Source organism: Ceratotherium simum, chromosome 16, assembly GCF_057802395.1.
Source record: "Ceratotherium simum simum isolate JZ-2026a chromosome 16, ASM5780239v1, whole genome shotgun sequence".
NCBI lineage: Eukaryota > Metazoa > Chordata > Mammalia > Perissodactyla > Rhinocerotidae > Ceratotherium > Ceratotherium simum.
Genome location: NC_141915.1, coordinates 45923813 through 45944323, shown reverse-complemented (window position 1 = coordinate 45944323; position 20511 = coordinate 45923813). Strand labels below are relative to the sequence as shown.

The 20511-nt window shown below is 50.1% G+C and overlaps 1 protein-coding gene and 1 long non-coding RNA gene across 6 annotated transcripts in view; one reads left to right on the top strand and one right to left on the bottom strand.

Moving 5' to 3' along the window:
- The window catches only part of LOC147915053 (uncharacterized), a 32945-nt gene extending 17382 nt beyond the window's left edge, over window positions 1–15563 (bottom strand). Inside the window, exon 1 of one of the 2 annotated variants that reach the window (XR_015554749.1) lies at window positions 13211–15563. This is a non-coding gene — a long non-coding RNA (uncharacterized LOC147915053). The remainder of the gene's footprint in view (window positions 1–13210) is intronic. The other variant, XR_015554750.1, reaches the window with a different exon arrangement.
- The window catches only part of MARCHF10 (membrane associated ring-CH-type finger 10), a 180580-nt gene extending 160682 nt beyond the window's left edge, over window positions 1–19898 (top strand). For all 4 annotated transcript variants that reach the window (XM_087441362.1, XM_087441363.1, XM_087441366.1 and 1 more), the window contains 2 exons: window positions 8543–8656; window positions 17640–19898. In XM_087441362.1, coding sequence (XP_087297488.1) covers window positions 8543–8656; window positions 17640–17795 — 270 coding nt within the window. In that variant the 3' untranslated portion in view covers window positions 17796–19898. The remainder of the gene's footprint in view (window positions 1–8542; window positions 8657–17639) is intronic.
- Window positions 19899–20511: the final 613 nt, after the last annotated feature.

The following is a 20511-nucleotide window of genomic DNA, read 5'->3' as shown; positions in this document are numbered from 1 at the left end:
CTTCTATTTAGAACTGCACTGCCCAAGATGGAAGCCACAAGCCACATATGGCTAATGAGCAGGTGGCTACTTCCAATCAAGATGTGCTGTGTTAAATACACACTGAATTTCAAAGACTCAGCACAAAAAAAAAAAAAGCGTGTAATAAGTCACATAAATAAATTTATATTAATTATATGTTGAAATGATAATATTTTGGATATATTAGGTTAAATAAAGTATACTGTTAAAATTAATTTCACCCGTTTCTTTTTACCTCGTTAATGTGGCTACTAGGAATTTTCAAATTACATACGTGGCTTGCATTTGTGGCTCACATTATATTTCTATCTGTGGTGCTGATCTACAAAGTACCTTGCACATAATAAGCAGTCAATAAATATTTATCAAATGAAAATAGCCCATCATTACCATTATAATTTAAGACTGACCTTCCTCATAAAGTGATTAGACAAAATGATTAATAATCACGACTGTATAGCACATAATTTTAAAACTATAAAATCATTGTTAACAACTAAATGTTGCCCTTAGAGGAGTCACTGCGGCTTTTGGATCATTAGCCTGTATCCAGACCTCTTTTTTGCAAATAGCACAGCTGAGTCAAAATGGTGCATGTGAGTCCGGGCAACTCTGTAGTTACTTTTTTAAAATCCTAAGGCTGCTAGACAAAAGAACGAAATATTGGTAATAATGGGGATTTGAAAGCACAACCAATAAGTTTGATATAAAGGGCCTAACGCCACACCAACATTGCAGAGACTGAGGATCAGGAAGTGGAAGGAAGGGAGGGAGGGAGGGAGGAAGGAAGAAAGAAACAATTTCCTGAGAAATAAATTCAGTATCTTTATTTTATTTTTTTCCCCCAAAGCCACAGTAGACAGTTGTATGACATAGCTGCACATCCTTCTAGTTGCTGCATGTGGGACGTGGCCTCAGCATGGCTGGAGAAGCGGTGCATCGGTGCGCGCCCAGGATTCGAACCCCGGGCCGCCAGCAGCAGAGCGCACGCACTTAACCGCTAAGCCACGGGGTCGGCCCTAAATTCAGTATCTTGAACCCATCTATTTTGAGGGTCTTGAATCACTCAGTGAGGCCTAAGGGTCTCGAATCACTTGGTGATAAACCCCAGGCACTGAGATCTGAGATGAAAAACAGAAGCGACTCACATTCTTGAACCCTGAGGATGTTGGAGTCAAAATATTGAAAGGAATCAGGCTTTCTGAGTGCCTGAGTTCAGGGTACCAGCCAGGGTGCAGACAGGTTCCGCGTGGTCATCTCAAAGAATCTATTATTTCAGGAAATGGAGCCTGTCAGAATTCCTGAGAAGGAGGTGTCCAGATGAGGCCAGGTTACCCGGAATACTACCAGAATGCTCTGCAGACATCACAAACACCGTGCAGCCCAGGGGAATGCCTTGTCCAGTAAAGACCCCTTTTGGCCCAAGCATTTCCACATTGTTCTCCCTCTGCCAGGCTGCTTCTGTCACCACATACTGTTGGTTTACCAGTGGTATGTGTAGAATTGACTCACTAACAGCAAATTTTTCCAGTTGTACAAAACGTATACACTCAAGTAGCCAGAGGCAGGCCACCTCACCAAAAAGCATACCAGCTTTGACTAAGATGTGAACCTCATTCCTATTCTCTTGCCCAAAGTTACCATGTGACCTTGGGGAATCTACAGACTCTCTGGATCTCAGTTCCCTCATCTGTGGGAAGTGGGAGACAACAATTCCTACCTCACAGGGGTGCATGTAAGAAAAGACCCGAGTACATTGCCTAGTACAGTGCCTGTGCAGAGAGGCTCTCAGCAAACGAGAACTGCCATTTGACAGCCACACAGGTGCCCAAGCTCTCTGGCACTCCAGGGAGAAAGCTAAGCGCACCAGGACTAGAGCCCATCACTGAATAAAGCCAACTGGCCCACACAGGGTCATACCCAGATCCTTGGCCTCACTGCCTCCTACCAGCTGAGAGAACCAGCTACAAGCACATTCCAAAAAGAACTGTGAAAATAATCGTGTCAGCTGACATCTGGGCAGGAAAGAGACCGTGGCACACTCAACAGGGGTGAGTGAGGGAGAGCTGAATGAAGGGCAAAAATGTGGGCAGTAAAAGAAGTCAATCAGGAATGACTGAGCATACTAAGACTGGCAATGTGACCACCTTAGGCTTGAAGTGACAAGGGGAGGGGGATTTAGCAGGATCAGGAGAGCCATAGCTATAGGAGACAGGCACCAACAGCCTGTGACCTTCAGTAGAGGAAAGCAGCCATTGCCACACCACTGCCCAGCAGAGAGGGAACAAAGGAATAATTACCCCAGCTTCTGTTTCCTCCTGCCCTCTGGTCTCCTGCCAGGGCCTCCCATTGGCCAAACACAATGGGAAGCCAGAGGACAAGGGAGCCTAGCTCATGCAATCCATTGAGATCAGCCTCTAAGCCACAGAGAAGGGTGGAAAGCAGACCCAGAGGGGAAAATGGAAAATACCCAGCACAGTAATTACTCTACATGGAAGCAGAAAACAGTCTAAATTAGTTTCAGTGAGAACTTGACAGGCCATCAAAGCCTTTTGGAAATGCCCTTCCTTATAATCACAGGTAGAAACTAGAATGACAGACCCACCCTGGTTGGAGAACAACGGTCCCAAGAACCAACGTGCAACATTTATCTGCTGACAGAAGGCAGTGGAGGGCTTACACTTCTACAGCAGTTCTGACCGTTCAGATGGCCTATTGGGAATTTAGTAGTGCCTGTTTGCTAACAGTCTGAGTTAAACTTGAGACACTAGGGAAGCATGACTTAGAAGTCTAGGAACTCTCCACGGATCTCCACAGATCAAGACCGAGTAGCTATTGTTTCACGCAAAGATATGGAGGATGTAATACAAGCTCGGCTCGTCCCTGGGGGGGAGACCCCTAGGCCTGGCCATGAGGTTAGCGTGTACACCTGTGCTTCTGAGGTCCAGGCCCCTCCCCTGACTCCCACACCTTGGCTCAGAGCCAAGCCACCAGGCTTGGCTTAGCCAACCCTCAGTGCCATTCACTCCTGGCAAACAGGGTCCCTTCTTGAAAAGTAGGGTAGCTGGTGCCAAATATTGACACGTACAAAGAAAGAGACAGAACTGAAAGAAGCCTAGAACTGGCTTCAGCTCAGTGTGGCTCTCAGTTGACCTCGACCAACTTAACTATCTAACTCACTAATTTATTTTCTTATGCATTTTTCCCATTTAGATTTTTTTTTGCTTTCCTTTAATTATAGCAACCATAAACATACCACAATCTCCCATAGTTAAAATTGACATTTAGCTGAATATCTTTTTTTATTAAATGCCCAAGCCCAGCCCCAGAGATTCTGATTTAATTGGTCTGGGATGGGGCCAGGTATCAATTTTTTTTTTGGTGAGGAAGATTGGCCCTGAGCTGACATCTGTTGCCAATCTCCCTCTCTTTGCTTAAGAGTGGCCCTGAGCTAACATCTGTGCCAATCTTCCCCTATTTTGTATATGGGTCACCACCACAGCATGGCTTGATGAGTGGTGTAGGTCTGCGCCCAGGATCTGAACCCGTGACCCCGGGCTGCTGAAGGGGAGCATGCCGAACTCTATCACTATGCCACTGGGCCGGCCCCTCAATTTTTTTTTATGTGTGGCAAAATACACATAACATAAAAGTTTAACTAACTAACTTTGAAAACACTTATTGAGTGTCTACTATCAGGTACTGTGCTGGAGATACCGTGGTGGCCAAGGCCAACACCATCGCTGCCTTCTAACAGGGAGACCATAGGAAGCCATAAGCCTGATGGGGGAGGATCAGAACAAGGGATGGGCAGGCAGCTGCAGGGACAGCCACAGAGGGGTCTGCCCTGCTTTTGGGACCAAGGAAGGCCTCCCCGTGGAAGAGAGGTTTAAGAGCAGGAAAGAAAAAGAGGAGGGAGCCCTCTGTCCACATGCCCTTGAGGGCGAGGTCTGAGACATCTCAAACAGAGACCTCCCTCAAGATTGGACCACAGATGGGGGTCATGCCCTTTAGGTGGTCTCTGAGGGGATGGAGGGGCTCTGATCAGAGTATGTTTCCCTGGTTTGGTTCTATGCGCCTGAGTAGGAGCAGAGTGAATGTGACCCGTGGGCCCTCACAGTGCACTGGATCTGATTACTCCTATGTATCTCAGACAGTGGGTGGTTCCCATAGGGGCCCTGTACAGTCAAGGCTTGTTACTGGGCTTTGAGGAGCTAGATCAGGAACTCGTAAAGGCTGTCTGGAGAGCGGCCCCATGAGGCTAAAACAGCTGTGGGGCCCTTGGACTTGGTAACCACTTTGGGGAGGCTGGCTCCTGGTGGTCCAATCATAGGCCTGTCAGGGCTTGTGGCTGTTCAGCTCTCTTTCCCTCCTTACTCAAGGACGCCTGAAAATTAAGCCCAACAGGCATTCTGCACCCACTGCCCATCTTTTGGTAGGGCTGCCTGTGAAGCAACTCCACATCTCCTCCTGTGAGTATGCTCTTTAATCTGGAAGTAGGAGCCATACTTGGTTCCGGTTGGGACACTCAGTTTTTGAGTGGAAGGAAAAACTCCTGGATAGTAACATGTAGATCTCAAAATAACATTCCAGGCTCCAAAATGGACCGGGAGAAAACAGGTTTAAGAAAAGTTTAGGTCACAGGTTATACACTCAAATGCCATAGAGGCCAGGTAGGTAACAATTGATCAGAATCTTCCAAGTGTCACACAATAGGGAGTGGTGGCAATTGTGACAAAATGGAGAGTACTCTCCCCAACTAAAGATGTTCATTTCCTTCCTTCCCATCAGAGCACGTCTGCAGGCCAGATTCAGCTTATTGGCTGCCAACTGTTGATCCTCAGTTTAGAGCAGTGGTTCTCAGATTGTGGTTCCCAGACCAGCAGTATCAGCCTCATCTGGGAACTTGTTAGAAATGCACATTCTGGGGCCCCACCCCAGACCCGCTGAATCCGAATCTGGGGGAGGGGGGAAGGTGGTGCCCAGCAACTATGTTTTAAAAGGCCCTCTCAGTAATTCTGATGCATGTTAAAGTTGGAGCTACTGGAGTCAAAATTCATGGCTGAATGGGCCACTGTCTGGTCCAAAATTATGCATTTTTTCCTCATTTTTTCATGTGTACATGTTTATTGAACACACACTATATACCAGGCACTGGGCAGGGCACTAGGAGTACAGGAGCAAACACAGCACATGTGGTCCTTGCCCTGAATCCTACGTTTAATTCTTGCCTCTTGTCAGATGGTTTTGTTTTCCGAAATGCTACGTCCACTTGTGTTAGCTCGTCTTGCCATGAGGCCTTGGAGAAACAGGCAGTACGGAGGTTATTGTGTTTTCATAAATGGAGTCACTTTGGTAACGCACAGTTAAAACTCTTTGCCCAACGTTGTAGCACTTGATGGCCCCAGCCTGCCTATTCAGGGGGCCCACACCCGCTGTGTGATGGAGATGTGCTTCTGCCATCCTGGCCCTGCAGCACAGGAGCGTCTCAGCCGGCCTCTGGCTGTCATTGCTCTGAAGCATAGGCCTGGCCTCGCTCCATCTCAGCCATGGACAGATGTCCTTGGACACACACAGTCACCTAATCACCCTCACACCTGGGAGCATTTCTTGAACATATTTGAAGACTTGATGGACCGTTCAGCCAGGCTGTCTGCTTCTTTGAGTGGACTAGATTGAGAATTTCCACCGGTAGCAAAACTCTTGGTGGAAATGAATATTAACAAAATGAAGGAGGACAGGAGAAAAGAAAGAAAAACATCTGGCAGGTGGGCTGAGCGCTCCAGAGCTCTAGTCCACTGCTTCACAGGCCTCCTCCCTCTCAAGTCTCCACGCCCTCTTCCCACCATACCCTGCACATGGTGTCAAAGTGGGATGCGATTGGGTCACGAGAGGGGTGGGGCATGAGTAGCTCCGATAAATAAGGCTCCAAAACCTGGCTCACATTGCCCTTGCCCAACAAATACCATGGAACTCAAATCCCTCCCACTTGTGGCCTGGAGTATAAAGGATGACTCCGAGTGGACTGTGAAACGCCTGCTCTGATTGGTCGGCCCAGCCCCTTTGTCAGCATCGCAAGCTCTGTGAAGGGCAAGACGCACACAGCAAGGAGCCGGCCAATGAGATTTATGGCACCGTGTGACAGGTTCCTTCCCACAGACCAGAGAAGAGACACAATCTGCTAGAAGTGACTTTTCAAATTATCTGCAGAAAACATTAGTGGATATTTTCCCATCTGCACGCCTCCGGGCCTTACTGAGTCATGAAAAGTAAATGATTTCCCTGAATGGTTTGACAAACCTGATAGTTCCAAGCCATTTTCTAGCTGATTGATGTGCCATTATGCATCCGAGTGTCTATGAGCATAAAGGCTTACTGGATAAGAGAGTGCTGGAGAGAAAGCCACCGGCAGCTCCAGGAAGCAGCCACAGCCACCAAGAGACGCATACAAGGGGCAAGGCTTGGTTTGTGTGGAGGAGCTAAAGGGTAGGCTAGGAAGGCTTCCCAGAGGAGGTGGCTCGCGAGACAGACCTTAAAGGAGGCAAAACTTATGGGGAAGGTGGGAGGAGGCAATTAAAACAGAAAAAAGTGAAAACAAGCAACTTCCTCTCTGCCCACTCTAGGCCAAGGTCAGAAGAGCACAGAAAACATGACTGAGGGCTAAAAATAGGAGGCTGACTGCTAAGGACAGTTGAGAGCCTTTAAAGAGGGGACTGTAGTACAGTGGAGAGGCCTTGAGCAGTGACCTTGGGGCCAGTTGTCACCAAGATAAGGAGTTGGCCCTGATTCAGAAGGAAGAGCGCATCTGTCCTTGCTCAACTTGGGCACCTTTTCTTGCAGCTATTTCAACCTGGAAGAGGTGTGTTCTGCGCCAGCTTCCCGAGCTGCCCTCGATGAAATGGGAACAGGGAGACGGGCCTGTGATTCCCCTAGGGCTGCTGCAGAAGGAAGGAAGAGGCGCTGAGGTGGTCACTGTGTCCAGTCCAAGCTTTGGCTATCCTGGGGACACAGTCACAGTTCCAAGCATCCCCAAGGGTGATGTAAAGGGCCATGCCCTCTGCTGGGGATTTTAGTCCCCTGGGGGCTTCCTGAGCACCAGCTGGCCCATCGACAGATGGGGGATTAGAGTGGCAGAGGGAGAGGAATCGTTACTAATGCCGCTAATTTATTGAAGGTCTGTGAAGGGTCCACAGGGTGAGGCCTAGCAGCACAGACCACCAAAGGAGCTGAGGACAGAGGAGCCGTGGTCAGCCAGATGGCCAGATCCTCCCCATGTACCTCCCTACATTCTAAGCACCAGTGAGAAAAATAAAACACAACACACCCACCAAGAAAAAGCAACAACATGAACAAGTGCAAGATGCAATGTACAAAATAAAGACAAATGCTTAGGAGCAGAGAGTAAAGGAATGATTGGAACAAATGAGGTTCATCAGGAAGGTTTCCACAAGGAAGTGACGTTGTGGCAGCTGTAAAGGAAGTTTTGGACACAGCCTGGTAGAAAGGTGGGAGAGGGGCATTCAAAACAGAGGCACAAAAACAAGCCAACAGACCAAACAAGGAAGAACATGAGCAAAGGCCTTGAGGTTCACAGTGTCACCCGAGACCCTGCCAGGCACATACTCTTTGGGAGGTAAATGGTAATAGACCAGCCAGGGCGGGGGCCTTAGGTGAGACCATCGTTAAGTCCAATTGTAAAGGGAGATGCTCCCATGGCATCTGTGTCCCAGATTCTCCCGTAGAAAAGTTTGCTTTCCTAAGACACACGTCTCATCACGTTTACTCCTCTGCTCAGAGGCCAGTAGCTACATACGCACATACAGCATGACGTCCACAATCCTCAGTTCTGCCTAATACGGTCCCACCTCACCATCTCCCCAGCCCATGCCAAAATTTTTTTAAAAATCTAAAACCCCTTCCTCATATACTCCAGCCACACCAGTGAGTAGGAGTTTTGCCCAACACACGCTCTGTTCCCTGTGCCCCTAGGCCTTTGCTGGCATCCTGTGCCTCTGTCTGAAAGCCACCTACCAGAGTCCCTCCCACCCTTTAAGGGCCATCAGAGAAGCCTCCCCATGTCATACTCAATCGGTCTCTTTCCTCCCCTTTGCATCTGCATCATAGCACTTGACATATCCAGCTGGTACTAGAGCTGTTTATGAGCAAGGCGCTCTCCCATATCAGATGATGGGGTCCCCACAGGGAGCTGAGACCTTTTGCCCTGTGTTCCTAACAACACCCAGCTGAGGGCTTTGACATGTAACTGCCCAATAAATATTCATGACGTGGGATTGAGCCTGGAGCCTGGAGCTTTTTCTGGGCGTCCTCCACTAGGTCGTTAAGGATTCCAGGATGGCTGCCTCCACCCTGGATCCCCTCCTGCTCTGTTCTCTGGTCCCCAGTTGGGGCTTGGGCTCTTGTCCCATTTCTTGTCACCTCTTGGCCTTGTTACCCTCCACCCCATGATTTAGATCAGAGATATTTTCCAGATGAACTTAAGACCTTTCTTTTCCATATTTAGGCACAAAATGAGCTGGTGAATTCAGGCCTGTACCTGGTGCTGCTGCTTCACTTCTATGAGCAGAGTTTTGCAGAAATCATGAGACTCAACTACAACGGGCTTGCGAGAGAGAGGGTAAGTCTGGCTCTGACCCGGACTGTCCAGCAGCAGTCTCAGAAACCTTGCGGTGTTGTTTATTAGATGTGCAATCTGTTAAGGTCCTCACGGTCACTTGGTAGGGTAGGGCACTGTCATCATTAAGACTAAGACTTAGTGGCTGCTAAGTGTATGCACAGTGGCCCTCTGGCTAAAAAGTGAGTGATAATCACATAATTGCTTACTATTAAATATGAGTAGTAATTAAATAGTTATTAATGGTCATATAAGCAAGTGAGCCTCCGGGGATATTTGCCCCCCAAACTAGAGGCCAGAAAGGCTGCTGGGCTGGGTGTGCATTATGTGTGGGCATGCCCACTGCCCAGGCATGAAGGGTCCGGGAAAAACAGTGATCTTCCCCCACAGGAGGGCTGTTAATGTTGCTTTGGATCCCAGGGTACGTTATTCCGGCATGTGTGTGTGTGTATGACAAGAAATAAAGGTGTTGATGGTGTCACCATTTGTCATTAGAGAAGTGACAATGTATTTACCAGGAATGATCATCCGTGGCTGCCCTTCCTTTAACAAGAGAACAGGGGGCGCTCTAGAAGGCCGCGTGGTGTGGAGGGAGAAGCTCGGATATGCTACTAACTGGAGCCTGGTCGTAGCAAAGTCAACCAAAATGTGGGAGGTGGACAGGACAACCTCTGAAGTGGACAGGACAACCTCTGAAGTGGCCAAGTACACTTGGTCATTGTCAAGTCAGAACCCTGAGCCCCAAGGGACTTCCCTCTTGGTTAAATGCCTCTCTGTGGCTGGGCCAGGAGAGACCACTGGCAGGCCAGAGGCGCCTCCCTCACCTGAAGGCCATGCCAGGGGCTGATATGCTTTTAGTGTTTTGGGTTCCCAGTATACCCCTGGCGGCTTGAAACTTGACTTCTGCTCACATCAGGAGGTCATGACCGGAAAGCAAGCCAGTGCGGCAGTGGACAAGCCACCAATGGTGCCACGAGGAAGTTTTAGTAACATTGCCATACGATCCCACGCACCTTTCTTTCTCTTCTCTTTCTTCTCTCTCCCTCTGTCTCTCTTTGTGTCTCTCTCCTCTTCTACTTCAAGTGGACAAGAGGCATCTGCCAGCAGTGGTCACTGCCTGGAGGTTGGAATTTGGTGATTCCCAGTGTTCTTTACATTGCCACAGACCTTGCATGACTGGAGGCTCTTGCCACCCATTTGGAGCCATCCCTATTAAAAACGCTGGGTTCAAACTATTAGTCGTAAGAATTCTAGATTTGTCCCAACTTTTTTTCTGGCTTAAATTCTCCCCTTAGACCCTGAGCTCTCAATTGAGAAAACAGGCTGGGTCTCTGCCAAGATATCTCCTCAGGAATCTCACCCTCTTGTTGACCTGGGCCTGTCCTTCCTTTAACTCTTCCGTAGTTTTAATGGTGACATAAATTCCTCAGAGAAATACATTTAAAAAAAAGAAAAGAAAAAAAAAAGTACAGGAAGCAGGAAATGATCTTTTGTTAACATTTCTGTAAACTCATTTTCATGATTCCACATCTTTTTAATGAACTTTTTATTGCACATTGAACTTCAAAGCTCCCAGGGTTTGATATAGGTTACAGATGGCCACAGCATCAGCAAGCTAATGCGAGCAACATTAGCCTCCAAGACAGCAAAGCAGACATGAGAAGACAACAAACAGTACAACCCAATGGATGAAAACCCAGGCCCTAAAGCATTGACTCTGAAGAATCTTCTGGTAAAACTATCCTAGAGAAGGAATAAGTGACACCAGGAGCAAGCTGGGAACCAGGGCAGAAGGAAGCAGAAAAAAGATGGGGCAACACTCTTCTCTCACCACAAGTTTACATTTAACTTGAGAAACCCTGAAATAGATCTCGCCCCCTAAACCACCAAGCCATAACCAGTAAAAATAACCAGTTAAGAGGTACCCAAGTGGAAGGAGGAAAACAAATGTCTTTTGTCAAATTCACACTCTTCTGGATTTGAGTCTCAGTATTTTGTAGAAAATACTCAGAATCTGAGGGTAACATTTAGCCAAAGAGAGGCACTACGTTAGAGAGAAACCCTCCTTCCCTCTCCTTTATCTACAGAACTGGAGAACCCATGCACGTTGGGTTTCTTGGTTGTGTCTCATTAAGACACCCAGTGATGAATGCCTGTTCATGGTGATGATCATTCATTCACTCATTCATTCACACCCTGGCCTGTATCAAGCGCTGAGGTAGGAATCAGGGAAAGTGGCTACAAGACATGATGCCATGATTTCCCTTTCTTTGAGGAGCTTATGAGCAGGTTGGAAGATGAGACTTACATAGTTATAAAAACAGGAAACAATTGGAAAGTAGCACTTGGTCAAGAGACTGGTGGACCCAGTGAATTCCTAGGGGCTGTGAAATTGACAACACAAGATCTTCCCTAGTTGGGGCTTCCTGGGGTTTCCAGTGATCCCATAAACAAACAATTTATCTCCCCAGAGAGGTCATGAGCTATTTGAAGGCAAAGCCAGTCTTCTACACCATGATGCTGGGCACACAGTGAACTATATTTGACTACTGACCATATCTCAGGCACTATGGATGCCAGGAGCATTGAGTGGCTACAGAAGTGCTAAATGATTGCTAAATAAGGATGTCGTCTGATGCTTAGGGGGTATTCATCAGCAACTTGGGCATGGACCCCTTATTTCTTTTGTACCCTACAGTCCTTTGGTGCCTAGAAAATACCTGGCACATAGTAGGTGCTCAATTACTTTTCGATGCTCAAACAATGAACAAATGAACCAGAACCTGCTTCTTCCAGGAGGCAAGTCTTGAGTTTTTTGGAGAAAGTAATAGTACAAATTTGTGGAGAGAAAGGTATTCCAGGTAAAGGAACGCTCCCAAGTTCAAGGTACATTCATTTATTCAAAGACTTTCTGCATGCCTACCTATGTGCCAGGTTCTAGATTCTGTAAATACAAAGATGATTAAGACACTCTTGCCTATAAGGGACTCGGAGTCTAAAAGAGAATAGACATGTAACCAAGAGTATCAAACAATGTGCCTTGTATTATAATAGAAGATCGAGCCAGATGTGAGGAACATAGAGCAGAGTTAGATGACATGAGGAGCCACCATTCTCTCCCCCTCTTCCACTCCTTCTCCAGGACAGACTCTCCAGGCAGGGTCTTCAGGGACATAAGCCAATGTTTCAGAGGCCTTGTTTTTAGTGCAATTAGGTTGTACTCTTTGCCATCAGTCTTTCCACTACTTTGGGAGCCTGGTGGCAAAGCTGCTTCCATTATTGCTCTCATCCACTGATCAGCTGAGGAGGTGATATTTGAATTGAATCTTAGAGAGTTTGGCAGGACACGGGTAGGTGGGGAGGGAAAGAGCATTCCATGTAGAAGGAAACACCAAGGCTTAGAGACGTGAAAAGACTTGCATGTTTGGGAAAGGCAAGGAGTTGAGTATGGCTGGGGCTGGCAGGAAGTGAGCCTGCAGGTGTAGGCAGGGAGCAGGATGTAAGGGTTCGTGTGTAGCTCTGGAAGGCCACCAAAGGGTTTCTAGCCTGGGATTGGCAAGCCAGGAAATCTGCATCTTTGAGAGATAACTGGAGCAGCCATTCGGAGGGTGGGCTGGAGGGGGAAGAAACCAGCTGGGTGGCTGTTGCAATGGGACAGGGTAAGGAGACCCATGTAGGGAGCGCTGGAGATGAGAACAGGCTTGGGTGGGCACCGAGTGAGGTACGGTCTGAAGAAGCACTCTCCATTATTCTCTGCAAGAGCTCAGCAGGGAATTAGCCTTTTCTCACTTCAGATGCTCATGGTGGGAGCATCTCCAGAGAACACAGGACCCCACCAGCCTCACCTGACCCCACCTGGCTCACTCTTTAACCTGATACGGACACTGGGCTGGCTTGTGTGTTGAAGCTAAATGAACTTGCCTACCCTCCCCTCTCTCCCTTTCAGCACTCACGTGGGCCTGGAGCTTTCAGCATTCCATTATTCAGGGTCTGCGCCCCCAAAGTCCCCCGTCCTAGGCTTTCTCCTAGCCACAGGTCTTGTCTGTACCATGTTCTCCATTCCCCCCAATGAAATGTACCTGTACCCTGCATTCCTCTCCCTGCCTGCCCGTGGAAGCTTCCCTATATCCCTTAGGTGCCTGATTCACTCAACTAGGTAAAACAATAGAAAGAATCCCGTCAGTGTGCTAAAGGGCAAAGGGCAGAAGGGACCCTAGGCCTTCCCCAATCACTACAGTGCTCTCCCGGGGGGAGAGCCCTCCTTTGTCTTCTGCCCCAGGTGTGCTGTATTAACATTTCACCTGTAGGAAAACTGTCACCTGTATGAAACTAGGGGGAGGGGAGAGCAGTAGCTGGCCTGGGAGGCAGGCAGGGTCTTGAAGTAGCTCTCAGATGGTCCCCGGCCCATTCAGGTGTGAAGCTGGATGGACTTTCTCTAGGCCCTCCCCATTCACACCATTTCTACAAAACCAAAAACTCTTGCCTCAAAGGACCAAATCTACCCAAAATATGGGAGGCCCAGGCTTGGCCCACAGTTGGGAAAACCTCCCTACTCACCAAGATGGCGTGTCCTGGTGGAGTGTGAGAGTTGGTTTAGATAGAAGTGATCGCCTGGCACAGGCAAGAGGCAGGATGAGGTCGTCTCAGCAGCCCAGAGAAAATGGAGGCGTGGTTGGCACAGTCCCAATGCATAATTTACCAGGTAACCAGGATTGCTGCTCTAGAAGAAATTCCATCCTTCTGCCCTCCCCCTGGCCTGCGGGTGAGAGGCACCCAGGCCAAAGCTGCCTCCACCTGGCCAGGCAGCTGCCCCAGTAACAGTGTCCGGCACCCCTTGTTTTGTCCCCCAGCCTGTCACAAAGCCCCTCTTCTCCTAGGGGAAGAGCGAAAGAGCACCAGCCCTCTGCACCGGAGCCCGCATCCTTGCAGCCTGGCACAATGGGCTCCCATGGAGTACACAGTGTTTCTTATTGTGGCATAAAATGCCATAAAGTCAGAACAAAGAGGGAGCCCAGAGCCTTGATGGGCCTGCTGCTTCCTGCCGGGCGGAGAATACAACCGATTGTTTAAAAGCCAGTGGTGAGGCAAGCGGCCAATTAGCACGGCCCTCACCCCCAGCCTGTAAATGTGATTCGGACCATCAGAATAGGATTCTGCTACTCAGATCAATTGCTGAAAGGAAGCAAGTCTGTTCACACCGCCAAATTTAGAAGCCCTGAAACAGCAGAGGTGACCTGGGTTACCACTGTGGCTGTCTTTAGGTGTCTTTAGGACGTGGCTAAGCCCTGCAGGTACTGAATATCAACACTGCCCTTGGCACCTCCGCTGGATTTCTCTGCCCCTTTAAGGTGATGTAAGGGATTCCTAGAACATTCCTGAGACTAGGGAATTATACATCTGTTCACAATTGCTTTGGAAAAACAATTCATTTTTCATTGTCTTCTTTCTCGTAGTTGTCACGAAATTACCCACAACCCAGGCCGGAAGAAAATGAAAGTAGGTTTGGGGGTCAGTCCTGCCATTTTGAGGGCTTTTGCTAGTTTACTCTTTTTCTGTCACTGTGTTGAACCTAATACTGTGGAAGGAAGTACTGACCACCACCCAGAGGCAAAAATAACCCCACAGAGCTTGGGAAAGTCTAGCTGCAGCAATCAGGAAGGGAGTCCAAGTGTGCTGGAGGCAGAACAGATAAGAATTTTAATTCATCCTGAAAGCAAGGAAAGGGGCCAACCAAAGGGAAGATGGTATCACTGGGCACAGGATGACTTGCTGCCGGGCTTTCCTTTCCCTTTGCTGGGATTCTCCAGCATCCAGTACTTGGGAAGTCTCTCAGGTTTTCTTCTAAACCCTGGAAAGGGACTGTTTAGCCATTACCAAAAGGCACCATATTCATTCACAAGCTAGTTTTGGATTTATTGGATTTTCTCACCATTAGGCCCAATCAAATGGGTCTGCTGGATTCAGAGGTTGAACAAGAAAGACAGGTCTCCTGAGAAAGGTCCCTCAAAGGAGGCAGGACAGCTGTCTTCAGACAGGCTCATTATCCCATAGAAAAGCCAGCGGAAGAAAATGTGCTTAATTAAAGCAGGAGGGCTTGCAGTCAGACGCAGGAAGAACTTCTCCAGCAGGGAGAATAAACATTACAGTGAATAGAGGGAGATGTGACAATTGCGTCCCCAGAGGCTCTTCTGGGGAGAAATTTTACAACTACCTGCCCGAAAAGGTTTAGAACAGTGATTCCCACGCTGGCTTTGCCATCAGAATCACCTGGAGAACTTACCAAAAATATAGATTCCTGCGCCCCTCCCAGAGATTCCGATTCAGGCCATGGGTGGGCCCCTGGTGATCCCGACGCAGCCGGTCACACTGATGCTTTCGGGAACCCCCGAAGACCTGCCCGGAGGAGAAGCTGAACCGCTCAAAGCTCCACAGGGTGGGGCCCAGAGGACGACCCTAGAGAACCCACTTTATTGTTCAGGGCACGCAGTCCTGAGAACCCGGGCTGACCATTTTCAGGGACGCGAGGGAGGCCCTTCCCTCCGATCACAAAAGGAGCCCCGAGGGTCCCGGTCCTGGGCGCGACCGCGGGAGTCAGCCGAGCCGGGTGAGGGCCCAGCGCCCCCTCGCGCCCTGGCAAGGCCTGGGGGCCACTTCGGGCGGCCGCCCCGGACACCTGGCATTGTCGCCTGGGCCGACCCAGAGCCGTTGCTCCCCTCCGGCAGCCGGACAGAGAGCGAGCGAGAGGGACCGGTGAGGTCTAGAAAAGACCTTTGTGTCGCGGGCGCACACACCCCCACTCTGGGGAAAAACGCCTCGGCGCCTCGCCTCGCACGTCCTGATCGCGGCATTTGGCGAGAGACCCTGCTCCAGAACGGGCGTGACAGTGAGCCGACCTCGGGCGCCGGGACCGGAGAGAGCCGGGTGGCCCGAGGCTCGGGGCAGGGTCTCGGCGCGGCGCCGGGCCGCGCGCCTCCCCAGCCCCCGCCCCCGAGGCGCCCGCGCCGCTTCCCGGTTCCGGGAAACCTGCAGCGGCCGGGCGCGTCCGGGTGGGCTCGGCTGGGCAGCGGCGACCCCTAGTGCCCCGCGCGGGCCGCCGCCGCCCTGCTGCCCGGGGAGGAGCTGAGCGGGACGGAGCCTCCCCCCAGGGGCCAGGCTCCCGGATGGGGAAGGGACACCCCGGCCTCCAAGCCTGGCCCCAGGGGAGACTGATGTCTCTGGAGGGCAGGAGAACAGTATCCCTGGGGTGGTGCTTAGAAAGCAGTCTCCACCGAGGCGACCCTGCGGGCCCAACCTGCAAGTGCTCTGCGCTGCGCTGCTGCCCTCCCGCGTTGCTCCGAGGCAGATGGTCCCCTGATCGTCGTTTATCATCCTTCTTCAGGAAGCTGGGACTAGCTTTAGGATCCACTCCCTCACCCGCTCCAGTCCCAATGCGGGGTCAGCCATTTCTCCCCTGGAAATGAGGTCTAGGCCCTCTCTGCCTGCCCCTACCCCTGCACACACCCCAAACGCTGATTGGCGCAGCCGAGGCAGACGAGAGCCCTGCACAGAGGGGCAGCTCTGGCACGCTGGTCAGACGCAGCCTTTGCCTGGCTTTCCGCCAGAGCCATGATCAAGACAAGGGCCAGGGCAACCAGAGGCAGATGCACAGGCCTCCCACCCTCCCCCGGGGCCACACTCTTCTTTGGTCCCCAGCAGCCTGGCAGTGACTCGCCTGATTGGTAGCACGTTGTTAAGAGGGGTTGCCAGAGCTGAGTCAGAGCTGTGACCTGCCGCCCTAGCTCAGTTCAGGTAAACGGAGGAAAAAAGGCAAAACATTAGGGCACACCAGGTGGCACAAGGAAATGCCAGCCTCTCTGTAGCTCTGTGGTGCCCATGCCAACAGGGCACCCCCTCCCCTGCACCTGAGAACCAAGGCCACACAAATGCCACAGATGGCACTGAGGTAAAGGCAGCTGAGGAGAGTCCTTGGGTGGGTGTGCCCAGGTTTGACAACCTGTCACACAGCTCTGTGACCCAGTCGTCTGACAACTGCTCCCTAGCTGGCACACGACTGTCACCACAGCCAAGTCCAAGGCCAGGGACAAGAACAATGCCTCCTGCAGCCATCATCAATACAGGTGTGGACAGGCGCGGGGAGGGCCTTCAGGCCAAAGGCTGGGCCAGAGCACCGACCCCCACCGTCCCCCCCACACGCACAATTCAAGGCAGCTAGCTTTGGGGGAAAGAACAGGATGGGTGAGGGAACAGGGGCAGCTCATGGGGTTGGGGCTTCCTTGTGGCAGAGGTAGAAGCTGAGAGGGTCCAGATAGGGATGGGGGGATGTCAATTGCTCCTGCTCCTTGCCCTTCTTCAACAGTCAGAAACCATTTTCAAATAGTCAGGGAGCACTCACTCAAGCCAATGGGAAAAGACACATATTGAGAACAAGAGTTTCCCTGAGAATAAAGAAGAGCCCCCCTACTCCACCTCTTCTCCTCAGACCCCACTGCCTCTTTGCCCTCCCTCCTTCCCATCACATGATCTTCTGCTTCCAGCCATTTGATCCCTGAAAGACTTCTTAAAAACTTAGGTCAATTCCCCGCTCCCTGACAAGTAAGGAAGTCAGAGTTTATGTGGGGACATTACCCTCAAGGAGGCCGGGCTCCTCCAGCTATTCAGCATGCAGACATTCGCTGCACCAGGCCATGTGGTGATGTGGAGATGACTAAGATGCTTTCATTGAGGGACTTACATTCCAGCTGCCCTGGCCTGGCTGGAAGCCCAGTGGGGCAGTCTAGGGATTCCCCAGCCCCAGACTGCGGGTCTCTGTTCCCTACACTGTTCCAGGCACTGTAGTGTGTGTGTGCGCGTGTGTGTGTGCGCGTGCGTGTGTGTGTGTCTGCTGAGGCTGGGGTAGGGCAGGAGGGGCAGCAATGCCATGCCCCTCTGTGACAGATCCCCAAGTCTGCTATGGCTCCACAGCCTGAGAGATCTTCTTGCTTTCCAGATTCCGAGTTGGGAGATGGAAATGAAAGCAGCATTTATCAAAGCAACGGCCGGGTCATCTAGCGAGGGAGCTGGCTGTGGAGCTTGGCAGAGACCTATTCCCCCAGCTGCCTTTTCTACATCCCCATGCGCCTCCCTTCCTCCTCCTCTTTACTGAAACTGAAACCAATGTGTTCACAGCTATCATTTTCACCTTGTGCCACTCTCTTCTTGGGGTCTGGCTTGAGCATATACGGACAGCAACAGTGACCAGCCCAGTCCCAGACAGCGCAGGCCAGGCAACCTGGGCTGGTTCAGCCCCCCCACAGGCTGCCCTGCTGCTGCCCAGAAGCCCAGAAGCCCAGAAGCCCAAGGGGATCCAGCAGTCCCGGCAGGCCCAGTAGCCTGGGGTCCCTCTGCAGAGGGTCCCTGTTCAGGCCTCACTCCACCCTGAGTGGAATTGCACTGCGTAGTCAGTAAACTGACTTTATTCATCCAGCTTCGTTTGTGCTCGTTCCCGTCTCCTTGGACAAAGGCTCAGGGTCTCAAACTCGGAGGAGAGGGAAGCACATCTCACAGCCCCCACCCCACCTCCACTTCTCCTTACTCCCACTACAAGTGACACATCCTGGACTCCTTGGGCTGGGACAGGCTGGATGGCTGGCTGCCCATGTAGGTACCCACTTAGAATGGATTTGGTGTGTGGACTCCACACTTTTCTCCTAATTACATCTTACGGCCCAAAGACCAGATCAAGACTTGGGGTGAAAAGAGGTCAGAGAAGGTTAGTGAGAAAAGAAAAGTGGGTGTTTGTGTGTGTGAAAGAGAGACAAACAGAGAGACAAAGATAGGTCAACAAATAACGAAAGATGGAGGGAACGAACTACTGATCCATGCAAAACATTATTCTAAGTGAAAAAACCAGACACAAAAGACGGCACACTGTGTGAGTCTATCTATATGCAATTGCTAGAAAAGGCAACACTAGACAGACAAAGATCAGTGGTTGCCGAGGGATGGGACGGGGAGTGGAGATTGACTGCAGATGGGCTCCAGAGGGCTTTTTGGGGTGATGGAGGTGTGCTAATGCTAGTTCATGGAAATGTTCACACAACTAGACAAATTTACTAAAGCTCCTTGAACTGTGCACTTCAATGGGGGAACTCTATGGTATAATTGTAAAATAGACCTCAATAAATTTTCTAAAAAATGGTGGAAAGGACAGAGGAAGAGTGAGAGAGAGAGAGAAAGGTGAAATGAAGAGAAAGAGGCATTTCTTCCTCCCACCTTCAAGGCCCACCCTCCTCAGACCAGGGGCGGCCATTGCAGATGTCACTGCAAAGGGGGTCCCCAAGATGAATTACGGTGCCAGTCAGGTTTTAGAAAGGCTAGACCTGAATTAGCTTAAAATCTTGTCCCACTCCTCTGATATGTTCCACAGTTTAACAGTGACTCAACTACCGCAAACAAGGAGATTCAACCAGGCAGCCTAGATCCAAGGTCCAAGATCCAACAAAGGGACATCTTTGGATGTTGGTAGAGCCTAGAAGGGCCACTCAAGTGGAAAATATCTCCCTGATGTAAATAAAATTCCTAAAACCTCAAGTTCCTCCATTCACAAATGGAGCCCCAAGTCCTACTCATTCTATGACAAAATGCGCCTTGAGTTTTTAACTGAACTTTAAAGTTGACTGAAGATAAAAGATTTGTCCGGGAGCCAATACTGAGACATGTCTAAGAAGGGACAATGTGTATTTAAAAATAAGTTTTATAGGGGCTGGCCCTGCGGCCTAGTGGTTAAGTTTGGTGCGCTCTGCTTCAGCAGCCCGGGTTTGGTTCCTCGGCATGGACCTACACCACTCATTGGTGGTCATGCTGTGGCGGTGACCCACAGGCAAAATAGAGGAAGATGGACACAGATGTTAGATCAGGGTGAATCTTCCTCAAGCAAAAAGAGGAAGATTGGCAACAGATGTCAGTTCAGGGCGGATCTTTCTCAGCAAAAAAAAAAAAATGAGTTTATAGAGAGCTCAGTGGAATCTGAGGTGGCCATGTAAACATTCTGACAGGCCAAATCAGCAGGTAGGATGTGACAGTGTTTGAGGCAGCTACCCTGAGACTGTCACAGGTTGACGTCAGCCAATGTTGGGTTTTTGAGAGCAATTTCAAGGATTTACCCACACACCCAAGAGTGCCTCCTAAGAAGTCTGGGGTGGGAGAGAGGCAGCAGAACAGATATCTACCCACACCATCAGTTCAACCTTGCTGCAGCCCAGGTGTCACCGATGGGGCTTCTCATGGCCTGAGGTGCCAAAAGGTCTGCGTCTCTTTTATTAAAATATAGTAATCAAAGGGCGATCTTTCCCCTCTATATCTGGATAAATGTTGCCAGGATCTATTAGAGGGTGAGGCACAGTGCATGGGACACGGGGTCTTTCCAAGCCTTTGGCTCTTCACAGAGCCGGCATCAGGACCCTGAAACGTTTACCAACCATCAACTATGTGCCAGGTTGTGAGGACACAGGAAAAACGCACGACGCCCACCCTCTTGGAGCTCAGTCTTATATGGGCAATAGGACATATATAGAAAAAGCCAAAGTAATAAGAGCCTACGTGTGCCACTTAGAGGGCACCTCTTATGAGCTGGGCCTGGGGATAATTTTTACATTTATCTCTCATCCTCGCAATGAGCCTGTGAGGCAGATATTATTAACCCTTGTTACATGGGAGGAAACCTGTATTAGGGTTCTTCAGAGAAACAGAACCAATAGGATATAGAGAAATACATAGAAAGAGATTTATTATGAGGAGCTGGCTCACATGATTACAGAGGCTGAGGAGTCCCACGATCTGCCATCTGCAAGCTGCTGATGTAGTTCCAGTTCAAACTAGAA